Source organism: Rhamphochromis longiceps, linkage group LG14, assembly GCF_057381845.1.
Source record: "Rhamphochromis longiceps isolate RC_006_pf linkage group LG14, R_longiceps_female_GT1.1, whole genome shotgun sequence".
Lineage (NCBI taxonomy): Eukaryota > Metazoa > Chordata > Actinopteri > Cichliformes > Cichlidae > Rhamphochromis > Rhamphochromis longiceps.
Window position 1 is genome coordinate 25,809,741 of NC_140570.1, and position 13,504 is coordinate 25,823,244.

General features: G+C 42.3%; 1 protein-coding gene across 1 annotated transcript; it reads left to right on the forward strand.

Annotated features, from left to right (window-relative positions):
- The first annotated feature begins 257 nt into the window (after nt 1-257).
- On the forward strand, nt 258-11,942 carry rabgef1l (RAB guanine nucleotide exchange factor (GEF) 1, like). The gene is made up of 9 exons (XM_085379933.1): nt 258-396; nt 3,952-4,143; nt 4,310-4,482; nt 6,089-6,267; nt 6,894-6,975; nt 7,089-7,221; nt 7,379-7,470; nt 8,444-8,700; nt 9,549-11,942. Exons 2-9 carry the CDS (start codon nt 3,971-3,973, stop codon nt 9,972-9,974), a joined length of 1,515 nt encoding a protein of 504 aa, XP_085236059.1. The 5' UTR covers nt 258-396; nt 3,952-3,970; the 3' UTR covers nt 9,975-11,942.
- The last annotated feature ends 1,562 nt before the right edge of the window (nt 11,943-13,504 follow it).

A 13,504-nucleotide genomic window follows, 5' to 3' on the forward strand; every position in this document is an offset into this window, starting at 1 on the left:
GAATAAATAACACACAACAGACATATACTAATGCAAATACCTTTGTGTGCTTTTTAGGTAGGCCTATAGTATTGCTGCTGTTATTTTAAATTATTTCAAATGCTTTACTATTTTATTTTATTTTATTTATTTATTTTTATTTATTTATTTATTTTTTATTTTATTTTCCTTCATACGGAGGTAAACTTCTTGAATGTTTACTCTAGGTGGCGCTAAGCTGTTTAAAGTTATTTGTATACTATGTTTTTTTAAAAAGCGGAGAAGAAGAAATAACAGCTAGAAAATGGGTTTGGGGCGAAGCTAGCTGTTAGGCTAATGTAAATATTCACCAAGAGGAGACTGGAGAGCAACTGAAGATAGCGTTACAAGAAAGCTTTGCGTACGTTGACACGAAATGTACGTAGTAACGTAACGTTGACCTGGCTTGCAGTCTTAGCGAGCTATGATAGCTCAGTAATTAGCTTGTGTTAGCACTGGTTACATTGCTGGCTATAGATTAGCTTATTGAATTGTCATTCTGGACCGTAACATAGGCTAAAAGGGTCTGTTAGAAACTCCAGGAAACATTTGTCGCTAAGAGACAGCGGTGTTTGGAAAGGGTAAGCTTCAGAGTCCTACACCGACTATTAGCGTGCTAATCACAGCTTAGCTCATAGCTGGGGGCATTCCTTTAGTACAACCCAGCAGTCGGCAAACTTTAATGTCAGAAGAATTATTAGTTTCTGACCAAAATAAAAGTCGGTTTGAATCCTTAGTACACGTTTAAGGCGTATAATGAAGCTGTCGCGGCTTGTTAAGCAGAAATTCGCCTCTCAGCATTACTAATAGGAGTAATGTATTATCAACAAAACACAACGATTATGAAATGAAGGGAAGAACATTAGCATATACAGAGCTGCTTTGAAATAGAGTAGCCTTAAAGCTTTGCAGGCCTCTTGGAGTGTTATGTGTTTGTGCAGTTGACTCAAATTAAAGCTCGTCTTCACTAATAATTATAAGTAAAACGTATACTACAGTGTTACACCCCGGCCTAGGCAACCGGGGTGCAACGTAGAAAAACAAAGATAAGAAAAATAAAACCACGAAGGCTCTCCACCAAAATCCCAAAACAAACATATCCCATAACGAAAGTATTTACAACAGACTATTTATTCAAAACAAAACACCAAACTATTTACAACGGGGGAGATCGCGACCATGACACACTGAAACACAGGGTTTAAATACATAGAGGGAGCAATCAGGGAATGGACAACAGGAGGGAAACACAGCTGGGGCAAATCAGAACTGACGAGACAAGAAAGCGTAAACTGAAAACACTGAGATAAGACAGACTTTCAAAGTAAAGCAGGAAACACATTACAGTCACGCCTAAAACAAAACACTGACAACACCGAATCGTAACAGTTCCCCCCACCCAAAAATCAAACATTTAACACCAAGTGAAAAGTTTGATCCAGACAGATGAAGCCGATGAAGGCTGGAGCGGTCCCACTGACCCTCCAGCAGACGACGAAGGCTGGAGCAGTCCCACGGACCCTCCAGCGAAGGCGGATGAAGGCTGGAGCGGTCCCACGGACCCTCCAGCGACGACAAAGGCTGGGGCGGTCCCACGGACCCTCCCCTCAGCGAAGGCAGACGAAGCTGATGAAGGCTGGAGCGGTCCCACTGACCCTCCAGCAGACGACGAAGGCTGGAGCGGTCCCTCGGACCCTCCAGCAGAAGCGGATGAAGGCTGGAGCGGTCACTTGGACGCTCCAGCGAAGGCGGATGAGCAGCTCACCAGCTGCACACATGGACACGCAGCCCGCCAGCTGCAGAAGGCTGGAGCGGTCCCTCGGATCCTCCAGCGAAGGCGGACGAAGGCTGAAGCGGTCCCTCCAACGGACCCTCCAGCGAAGACGGACGAAGGCTGATGAAGGCTGGAGCGGTCCCACTGACCCTCCAGCAGACGACGAAGGCTGGAGCGGTCCCTCGGACCCTCCAGCGGAGACGGACGGCTAAAGCGAAGGCAGATGAAACTGATGAAGGCTGGAGCGGTCCCACTGACCCTCCAGCAGACGACGAAGGCTGGAGCGGTCCCTCGGACCCTCCAGCGAAGGCGGATGAAGGCTGGAGTGGTCCCACGGACCCTCCAGCGAAGGCGAATGAAGGCTGGAGCGGTCCCACGGACCCTCCAGCAGACGACAAAGGCTGGGGCGGTCCCCGGACCCCCCAGCGAAGGCAATCCCGGACCAGCCCCCATATGTTACATCCCGGCCTAGGCAACCGGGGTGCAACGTAGAAAAACAAAGATAAGGAAAACAAAACTACGAAGAAAAACACTAAGGCTCTCCCCTCGGACCCTCCAGCGGCGACAAAGGCTGGGGCGGTCCCACGGACCCTCCCCCCAGCGAAGGCGGATGAAGGCAGACGAAGCTGATGGAGGCTGGAGCGGTCCCACGGACCCTCCAGCAGACGACGAAGGCTGGTGCGGTCCCCCCGGACCCTCCAGCAGAGGCGGATGAAGGCTGGAGCGGTCCCACGGACCCTCCAACGAAGACAGAAGGCCGAAGCTGTCCCTCCTTCGGACCCTCCAGCGATCCCGGACGAGCCCCCATATGTTACACCCCGGCCTAGGCAACCGGGGTGCAACGTAGAAAAACAAAGATAAGAAAAATAAAACCACGAAGGCTCTCCACCAAAATCCCAAAACAAACATATCCCATAACGAAAGTATTTACAACAGACTATTTATTCAAAACAAAACACCAAACTATTTACAACGGGGGAGATCGCGACCATGACACACTGAAACACAGGGTTTAAATACATAGAGGGAGCAATCAGGGAATGGACAACAGGAGGGAAACACAGCTGGGGCAAATCAGAACTGACGAGACAAGAAAGCGTAAACTGAAAACACTGAGATAAGACAGACTTTCAAAGTAAAGCAGGAAACACATTACAGTCACGCCTAAAACAAAACACTGACAACACCGAATCGTAACATATGGGGGCTCGTCCGGGATCGCTGGAGGGTCCGTGGGACCGCTCCAGCCTTCATCCGCCTTCGCTGGAGGGTCCGAGGGACCGCTCCAGCCTTCATTTGCCTTCGCTGGGGGGTCCGAGGGACCGCCTCAGCCTTCGTCGTCTGCTGGAGGGTCAGGGGGACCGCTCCAGCCTCCATCAGTCTTCGGTCTTCGTTTGTCTTCGCTGGAGGGTCCGAGGCACCGCTCCAGCCTTCGTCTGCCTTCGCTGGAGGGTCCGTGGGACCGCTCCAGACTTCATCCGTCTTCGCTGGAGGGTCCGTGGGACCGCCTCAGCCTTCGTCGTCTGCTGGAGGGTCAGGGGGACCGCTCCAGCCTCCATCAGTTTCATCTGCCTCCGCTGGAGGGTCCGTGGGACCGCTTCAGTCTTCATTTGCCTTCGCTGGGGGGTCCGAGGGACCGCCTCAGCCTTCGTCGTCTGCTGGAGGGTCAGTGGGACCGCTCCGGCCTTCATCAGCTTCGTTTGTCTTCGCTGGAGGATCCGAGGGCCCGCTCCGGTTTTCCGTTTCCACTGGAGGACCCGTCCAGTCATCAGCGTCGCCTGCGGGACGGTGGCCGGTGCCGTATGGGCTGGACATGGAACAAACATTTTTCGTTGGGGTTGTATGTTTTAAATGTTTTTTTTTGGGTGTTAAAAAAAGGAGAGCCTTAGTGTTTTTCTTCGTAGTTTTACTTTCTTTATCTTTATTTTTCTACGTTGCACCCCGGTTGCCTAGGCCGGGGTGTAACAGGCCGGGGTGTAACATACAGTAAGTTTCACAGTAGTAAAAATAAATATAAAGGAGTTTAAGTCCAGCTGCAACGACTGAATGACGTTCTCAGCCTTTGTGTATTATAGAATGTATTTGTAGTATATTTAGATTCAGCAAAGCACAGTGGCTGTTCAACTTTTTAAAGTTTTATCACTTCTGTCTCCACTCAGTAGTCCTTCCTTTTAAAGAATGATGAGCCAGCGGCGTGGGATCCATCTGGACCAATCAGAGCTGCTATGCAAAAAAGGATGTGGTTTTTATGGCAACACTGCTTGGCAAGGCCTGTGCTCAAAGTGCTGGCGAGAAGAAAATCAGCGAGAAAAGCAAAAACAGATTCAGGAGGACTGGGCACTCGCTGAAAGGTTTGTTTACCTTCTTGTCTCCTATGTGAGACTACTCAGACAAACAAATTTGTTAGAAGCTGTTCTGTTCTCTTACCGCTAGATGTACTCAGCTTCCTCTTACAGTAGGCTGTCCAGCTGCGCAGTATTACAGTTCTACTATTCTTTTTAATTTTTTTCCTCACAGGTTGCAGAGAGAGGAAGAGGAAGCCTATGCAAGTCGACAACAGAAGACCCAATCACAGCCTTCCATTACACCTTTTAGCAAGTTTGAGGAGAGAAAGACTAAAGAAAAGTCCAGCAAAGTCAACACGGTCACAAAGTTTTTTATTCCGTCCACAAAAACACCACCAAAAAAAGGTACGTACTGTAGCAAACAGGCAGCTGCTAGAAACTCTGGTAGGGCTTTATGTTGCAGCTCAGTAATAACATCCCGATAAGATAAAATAAATCCAAAAAAGGATAAATATTCTACATTTAATATCTGCTACAAAAATAAAATATTTAGCACAGAGACTAAGAATCAATCCTTAACAGGAGTCCTTTGATTTTATGCAATCCATGTTTTTGTTGTTACTGTATTCTTAAACATCTGGTTGGTTAGCATTAATTAGCTGCCCCACTCACAGAGAGCAGCATGATCAGAAATTAAGTAAAAGGAGTCATTTTTAAAGCTGAGGAATTAAGAAAAAAAGAAAAGAAAAAAAAACAGGAGAAAAAGAAGAAATTTCCAAACAGCAGACAAAGCTCCTCCATCGGTCACAAGTTATTTTGCTGCGACTCTGGTCTCGTTTCTTCATTCCACATTTGTCTTTACTGTTCTTTCACGTAGTAATGCTGCTCCTCCCAGCTGTTGTGCTACGTGGCATGCTAGCATTACCCAGCATGTGGTTTGACAGTGTAATTTTGTAAATGTGTCATTATTTGTCACAGCGGTTTGTGCGTTATGATGTCTGCCCTGTTGAAGAGAGTTAATGTTAAAGTATTAATGGTTTTCTTTATGTTAAATTTAGTGGAAAATGTTTAGAAACTTCAGTGAGAAGAATATTCCCTCAGCAAGTATAAAGCTATTCAGTTAATAGAGTTTCCCTCTCAATACGCGCTTCAGCACTCTTTAACAGTCAATAATATGTTATATATGCATGAAAATATACTGCCAAGCATTATATTGAGGCAAAATCATAAAGTAAAACTTTGGTTGTAAATACAATAACAACTATTTCAGCTTCTCCTCTTTCAAGAGTTGCCACAAAATCTGATTAAAATATCTGAAAAACATGTGCAGTGTTTGGATTAAAATGTTAATATAGTTAATTTAATTATTGAAGTAGGCTGATAATAATGAGGTAAATTTGGCAGATGTTTTCATATTATGCTGTTATAAGCCACCTTCAAGATTACTTTAAAGTTCTTGAAGGTAATAATGTAAAAATTATGTTTAATCCTTTAATTAGTGGATGTGCATTTTCTCTAATAATGAAAGTAGAAGCTTATAAAACCAAACATCAAGATGCATGTTTTGTTTTTTTTTTTATCTGGAAGCACTTTCTAGTTTCTGTAATAAATTGATACCACAGTATTACCATGTTGTTACTGAGCTGCATTATGAAGTGCTATTATAGTTTTAATCTATATTTTGTGTCTTTATAGTGTTAAAAGTTTACAATGCTGTTGAGAAAATGAGGATATAATGAAAATGAGTTTGTTTCAGTAAAAGTATTTCTTTGCCTTAATGCTTTACAATTTACCCGTTTAGCTGGAAAATCACTACACGCACAGATTTGTGTGTGGTGATCTTTGCCTTGTTGAAGAGACCTGTTTAGTTTAACCTAAATACAATCTGGTTGGATAAATGTGTTCTTTTTCTGGTACAGCACTAGCTGCTGTATGTGGTTTTGAGCTATTAAGAATACATGCTTGAAGTATCTGTAACTGATTAAAGTGACAATAAATTATCATTCTGCAGATGCTGCACCTTTTGACCCGCAGTCCAGCCCGAGCCCCAGCTCATCCACAAGCCGAAAGTCATCTGTGGACAGTGATATCGCGACACGAGAGTTTATTGATTTTCTTAAGCCTCTGAAGTCTGGCAGGGAGATCTTCAAACAGTGTCGGGCCTTCACTGAGACCATGGTCTACAAGCGGGTGGGTTTTGATTAGATATACAAGACTCAAATAACTCAAAACTGTTTGTGAAAATTCAGTTTTCATTTCATGTTCATACTCAAATTCACACAACACTGGTGTAGCAGTTATAGTTAACCACTTCAAATTGGCTTCAAATCAAATGATAAAGGCAGTATTTTGGTGTTGTAAGGAAAGATTTACTTTTTTTTAAACCCAAAAGTTGGGAAATCCCTGCGTTACAGCAGGTAAAACATGAAAAACAAATACAATGTTCTAAATCAAAGAAGCTCAGATTGGTATGAAGAATGAGCTCGATTAAATAGAAAATACAAAAAAGTGAATCTAAATGAAATACAGGTTAGAAAAAAAATTGAAGGTCTTTTGTGAGAATCTTGAGAGTTGATTCAAACTGAAGTGAAATGGCAGCAGCGATGATGGGAGCAGCAGATAAAACAGTCACGCTCCCGTGGCAAGTAGTTTGAAGTTCAAGCAGAACTGCTAGTAAATGTTGATCAGATGTATTATGAATGTATCCATTTAATATGCCCTTGTGTTTTCTGCAGGTAATATCTTCAAGACTATCAAAGTTTTACACTCCAGTTATATCAAGGCTGAATTTATATTATTTCTTATTCCTAATTCAGGACATCGGAGCTGATGAGCTGTCAGAGTGCGTGCAGGACTTCTACCAGAACCTTTCAGACCGCCTCCAGACCCAGTTCAAAGGTGCTGCGTCACTCTTACACCCAACAAAAATCTGCTTTAAATGAAAAATATTAACAGTATTACTGGGTATGATTTTGATTTAATATCTCTATTCTCTGGGCTTCTTTTTGTAGGTTCGTCTGATGAAGTAGAGTGTATTATGGATGAAGTCGAAAAGTACATAATGACTCGTCTCTACAAGGAAGCCTTCTGTCCAGAAACAACTGATGATGAGAAGAAAGACCTGGCAATTCAGAAGAGGATCAGGTTCGCAGACAAAAGTCGTCACAACACTTAAAAGACGTTTTTTTTTTTGTTTTAAATAAATGTATTTTTTGATAATAACAAGGAAATACTGCTGCAGGTAAAAACACAGCATATTGCATACTACTCTGGGACTGAAGTACTGAATGATTTATTACAGAGCCCTGCACTGGGTCACCATTGAGATGCTGTGTGTTCCTGTAGATGAGGAGATCCCTGAGGTTTCTGACAGCGTAGTCAAAGCCATCACAGGTTTGTCTCATACTCGGTTTTGTTTAAGAACAAAACAGGACATCTCGCGCTCTCACAGGAACATTGTGACACCTGGCTGATTATGCAGTCGGGGATAGAGGGTTAGGAGCAGTGCTGTGCACACATTAGAAGAAGGACAGTACTTTTATTTTCCACTTACAGCGGGAAGAGAAAGGAACTTGTGTGTTAACCCTCTGAAGTAGTCTGACACACCGTTGCGTCCAGATCACACGACTGATTTAAGATGATGTAGAAGCAAGACAAAGCTTTGCTGAGTCTCAGTTTCAGCTTGTTTCTTAAGTGTGGACAGAGATAAATAATTTATGCCATGCTTTTTATCCCTTAGCTATAAAAGGCTGATGGGGTATTGTCGTCACCCTGCTGGGAGGGTGGGCGATGTGGACACCCAAGTTTGTAATTATCGTAACTATTTATGTATGTAACTATTTCCTACTTTTTAAAAATGTATTTTATTTTTATTTATTGATTGATTTGTTTTTTGTGATTTTTAGTTCAGTTGTGTTAACACAGTAAATCGAAAAGAGAAAATAACTGTGAAGTTGTGCTGAAAAGAATGATACCAAACAAGGAAAGATAAACAGTTTATACATTTGAAATATAAAGGTGAAATCAAAAGTAGTCTGAAATGGTCAGTTATACACTAGACTCCAGAGTGTTAAACTACGTTGAGTGGTGGACATAAGTCAGAAAATAATATTTATTCTTCTTTTAATTTTTACTTCTGTGTAATTTTTTTTTCAGACTACTTTTGCATGTGTTAAAAATAAACTTGAACAGAGGGCTGATACGATACATCATCTAACCTAATGCTTGTAGCTTTTGTCCAAAGATGCTACTGATGCTTAGGACCTGCAGGATGCTGAGCTTGTAGTACGCTGGTAGAAACCTTCCTTATAGTGCTGCTAGGACAAAACTTTCAGATTAATGCTCTGTTTGTCTTCTCTTGTTTCAGACGTGATTGAAATGGATTCGAAGCGCGTTCCCAAGAACAAGCTGGGATGCATTACTCGTTGCAGCAAGCACATCTTCAATGCCATCAAAGTCAGCAAGAAAGAGGCTGCGTCTGCAGACGACTTCCTCCCCACACTGATCTACATCGTGCTGAAAGCAAACCCACCGCGACTGCACTCCAACATCCAATACATCACCCGTTTCTGCAACCCCAGCAGACTCATGACTGGAGAGGACGGCTACTATTTCACCAATCTGGTGAGGAAATTAGTACAACAAGTGCATTTATGTGGCTTATCGGTGTTTGTCTGTAGCAGCTCTGAAATTGGTTGCCAATTCCTGGCAACCAATTTCTTACTCGACTAAATGAGGGGAAAAAATCAGGCTAACCAACTAGTAAAACTAAGAATCCCTCAGTAAGTTAAATTTGAGAACTGCTTAATGGAAAAATTAATATACCGCTTGTGCGTCTGTGCTTCACCTCGCATTGTGCATTATCAAGATTGTGTCGTGCATTATGAATGACGCATGCTGTTCTAAAATTCACAACAGCCACTTGAATAAAAGCTAAAATTTAACAAAAAACAAGCTCCAAGTTCCTTCTCACCACCTCCTCCAGCTTATCTGGGAAACATCGAGCCTTTCCCAGGTGAGCCAATAGATGTAATCTCTCCAGCGTGTTTTGGGTCGCTGGGACCTTCTCCGATAGGACATGTCAGAACACCTTGTCCAGGAGACGACAGCCTTAGCCATCTCCTTATGATGTGGAGGAGCAGCGGTATACTCTGAACTCCTCGTGATTGATTGATCTCCACACCCCATCACTAAGGCAGAGCACATCCACCTTTCGAAAAAGGCTAATTTCCACCGCTTGTATCGAAATGTCATTCTAATACTGCATTCTAAGGCCTGCATTAATAGATTTATGACTTAGGACACAATCATTTAACACCATTGGGCATCAATTAAAATTTTAACAATCAGATTAAAGGACTAGTAAGTCTGTTACCGACTAGTGACATTTAAACCACGGATGACATCCATGGTTGAGATTTCTTTTTCTTTTTTTTTTTTTTTTAAATCACTCTTACTTCCTGTCTTCCCAGTGCTGCGCAGTGGCCTTCATTGAGAAGTTGGATGGCCAGTCTCTGAACCTGAGCTCTGAGGAGTTTGAGCTTTACATGTCGGGCCAGGCGTCCCCAAACTGGCCACTCACTTCCGGAGCCGCCTCCTCCTCCAGCAACAGCGCTCTCAGTCAGGTCCACAAAAGGCTGGATCTGCTGACGGGGCTCGGTGAAAGGCAGGAGCGAGTCATCGAGAAGGCTCGCCAGCTGGAGAGTGACCTCATTGACTGGACCGATGAAGTGGAGCAGAAAGTGCAGAGCGTTCTGGAGAGTTTTCCACCCGACATGCAAAACCCCCCTGCACCCACAGCGAGTGGGGCTGCAGCAGCTTCATCAGCAATCGACTCTGATAATGTTGAGAATGAGCTCCTGCCACCACCACTGCAGCCACAAGTGTTTGCTGGTTGATATAAAGCTTTACTCCACCCTGACCCTTTTCCCTCCAGCTGTCTGATACAGATCCCAGTCAACACTCCCAGAATCTTTGCTCCATCCACCCTTTTCTTGTAGAAGCCATGAAGCTAGACCTTATAGCAATGTCACTTTCAAATGGAAAAAAAAAAGTTTGTTATTTTTGGGTTGTGCGTTTATTTGCTTTCTTGGAGAGAGTAAGATGAGAAGCTTGATGCCACTCTCGTGTTTGAACACTGCGAAATATTTTGTTGTAAATTAGTTTGTAGAAAAACCAAAGCGTAGAAGCTTTCGTACAGATCAGCAGTTCATTGGTGGTGGATTTCTGTCACCTGTGGACACGGCTAGGCTGGTTGCAGCTGTCAGAGTGGTATGAATGCTCCTGACTCTCCACCAGGAAGCAAATAAGAGCATTTACTAAAGTTTGAGATTATTTTGAACACCAGGCACCACTAGGTGGAGTCCTGGAGTCCAGCAACACTCAGTCAGGGGTCTGTTACTGTTACAGTCTGCTCCTGTTAAAGTGTTAGACTTGCTGATATCCTCAATCCAGCTGAGCAGTGGAAAGAGAGTGACTCCATTCCAAGTTCTTCCGAAACACATCCGCTTGTCACCCACTGTGGCATCTTCAGTACCTCAGCTATTCTTCACCCTTTATGTACAGAGAGGGTAAAATGGACGATATTTAAACATGTATAATAACTCTCAAACTATCAGATGAGGATTTATTTTAAGCGTATGTCTCCGGGCTATGTTGGCCCTTAATTCCCAAGTTGTATCTAACAAACAATAATTTTCATTACACTTTACATAACACTTTAGATGGGCGGGGTGGGGGTAAACGAGGTGGTAGGGAACTCCCAATGATGCAATAACCAACTTGCCGCTCTTTAAAACTCTGAAACTCCAGCTCATGTTTGTAATGTGTGCTGTGTTTAGTGTGCGTTTCACAACCCTTCACAGAAATAGCCAGAAAAAAGAAGTGTGTGCGTGAGTTGAGAAACTGTGTGTGTGTGTTGCATGTTCTAGTAATGTTGACAAATCCTCCAGTTACACCTGTAGAAATACTTTTTTTTTTCCATGGCTGACCTCATTCTAGTCACAAGCTGAATGTACAGAAGTGATTTTATTTTTCTATACGGTGTTGGTTAATCCTCCCTCTGGATGCAGTAGGAGATGATAATCCTGTAATATTTACAGTAGATTAAAAAAAAACAAAAAAACTTTGCTTGAAGATGTATACATTTTAATGATCGGGTCGTTGACGTCTTAAGAGAGCATTATGAGCAGGTCTGCTGAAAGAAGGTGAATGAATTGGGCACAAAAACCAGCACGATGCCGTTTCCCTGTAAGAATGAGGCAGAATCACTCCAGAGGCTCATGGAGAATTTAGAAAACCAGTTTAATTTATTTTATGGCACTTTTGTTTGCTTTTAAAGCACTTCATTCAATAATGAAGGTCATTGCGCAGATTAGTTGATAGTATAGTAGTTAAAAGCGTCTTTGTTGCACAGATTTAGTTCAACTGTCTTTTTTTAAATTTCTCAGTCTTGAAGTGGAGGAAGCTTTTTAGGAAAGTTTGTTTGAATTATGTGAGGCACATTTTTCTTTTCTCGCGAGCTAAAGTTTCCCTTTCCAACCAGGTTTAATTTTTGTTGTTGTTGTTGAGAATTTGCAACAGTGCAGTCAGTGTGCGGCTGCTGTCAAAATTCACTTTGAGAAAAAGCTCTTAATGCAGACATAAACTAACAGCTTGAATAAATTCTTATTGCACTGTATGCAGAAGCCATTTATCAGGTATTTCAAAACATTTTAAACCGCGTCTTTGTTACCTTATAGGTTTGTTGTTGTGTGACATGGGAGAAATGAACAGAATACTGTCTTTTATTTAAATGTAACTTATTGGGGCAGTATTGGTATATTTGCATCTATGGGTGTGGGGTTAATAAAAATAGAAAAGTAAAATGGACTGTTGTGGTTCCTTTTAATTTTTTTCACATGACTGTGATGGTCAAGATTTTGCATGTCAGGAATGAAGTTCCTGACATGCAAAATCAGGAAAAATGAACCCAGAATTTTAGCTGTGTCTACTGTTCTGTATGATATCTGGGAAAGGGGGGGGGGGGGATACTTTAAGGGTGGCTTCTTGGCAGCATATCTTAAGGATGTGTTTTTCATGACGTGGCTGGTAATCTGCTGTTGATAGCGTTTTAGGCCTCTTCTGCTTTCACCGTGCACTTGTCCAATTTCCTTAAATTTGTAAAAACACACTCCATGCCCTACTGAGGTTTAATAACAAAATGCCTAAAGATACAATTTAAAAATGGTCCTTAGTTATGTTGTCTGTAACACAAAAAGAAAAAAACCACATTCCCGTGAACATGGTCAGGTGTAAGGAGTGGACTAGAAACCAAAAGCGAAACCTAGAAAGCCTCGAGAACTGTTGCTTAAGACCTCTTGGCTCAAAGAAAAAAACCAAAGAAAAGAAAAAGAGAACAAGAAAACACACCCTTCCAGTGAAAAGCTCTGCGGTTCATTTTCACTGGAAGGGTTCAAATGAGCTAGAAAGAATAATGCAACAAATAATATTTCACAGTTCGGGAGTACAGCTCAACAGTGCAGTGAATCAGTGGATTGTATAAAAACCTGATGGAGTTTCATTCTATTAATTATACACTTATCAATAATGTAGGTGTGGTCTTCTGCTGCTATAGACCATCTGCTTCGAGGTTTTTGGTCACAGATGCTCTTCTGCATGACTTGGTTGTAAAGAGTGGTTATTTGAGTTACTGTTGCCTTTCTATCAGTTCAAAGCATTCCTCTGACCTCTGAAATCAGCAAAGCATTTTTACTTGGAGAACTGCCCTGATATGAACTCTTCTTTTTTTTCTTTTTTTTTTAAACTAACCTCGGTAAACTCTAGAGATGGTTGTGCTGGGAAAATCCCAGCAGATTAGTAACTTGGAAAATGCAATGGTAAATGTTTTTTTTCACTCTTCACTGCACTATCTATAATGCCAGAAAAAGCCCCCAAAAATATATTTAAAAGAATGTAGGAGGATACAACAGTGAGTGGCTACATGCATCTAAAAAAAAAAACATGTTGGAGGCTCCGTCATGGCCACTATCTGGAAAATAACTGATTGGCAGCAGCTTAATATTGTCACGCTGCCAATTCAGTAAGACCATACCTGGATTTTTAAAAAAAAAAGAAAAAAAAAGAAACCACACACAATGTGACACTATCAGTCTTTGATGATAGGGTCCTTCCAGAAGCCTGGAGAACTATTCCTCAAGACTACTTAAAGAAATTAAAAGAAAACTGCTTCAGACAGTTTTGACTGTGTTAAAGAATAAAGGTCATAACAAATATTAACTGTCAAGCTTGTTAGAATTGTACAAATTTTATTTTTGCCTCATGTGCTGTATTACCGTGTACATTTCCACATTTCAATAAATTGCTGGACCTATTTCCCATTTTCCTGGCAAAATATAAAGGCACGAGGGGTGACTCATGGCTTTTACAC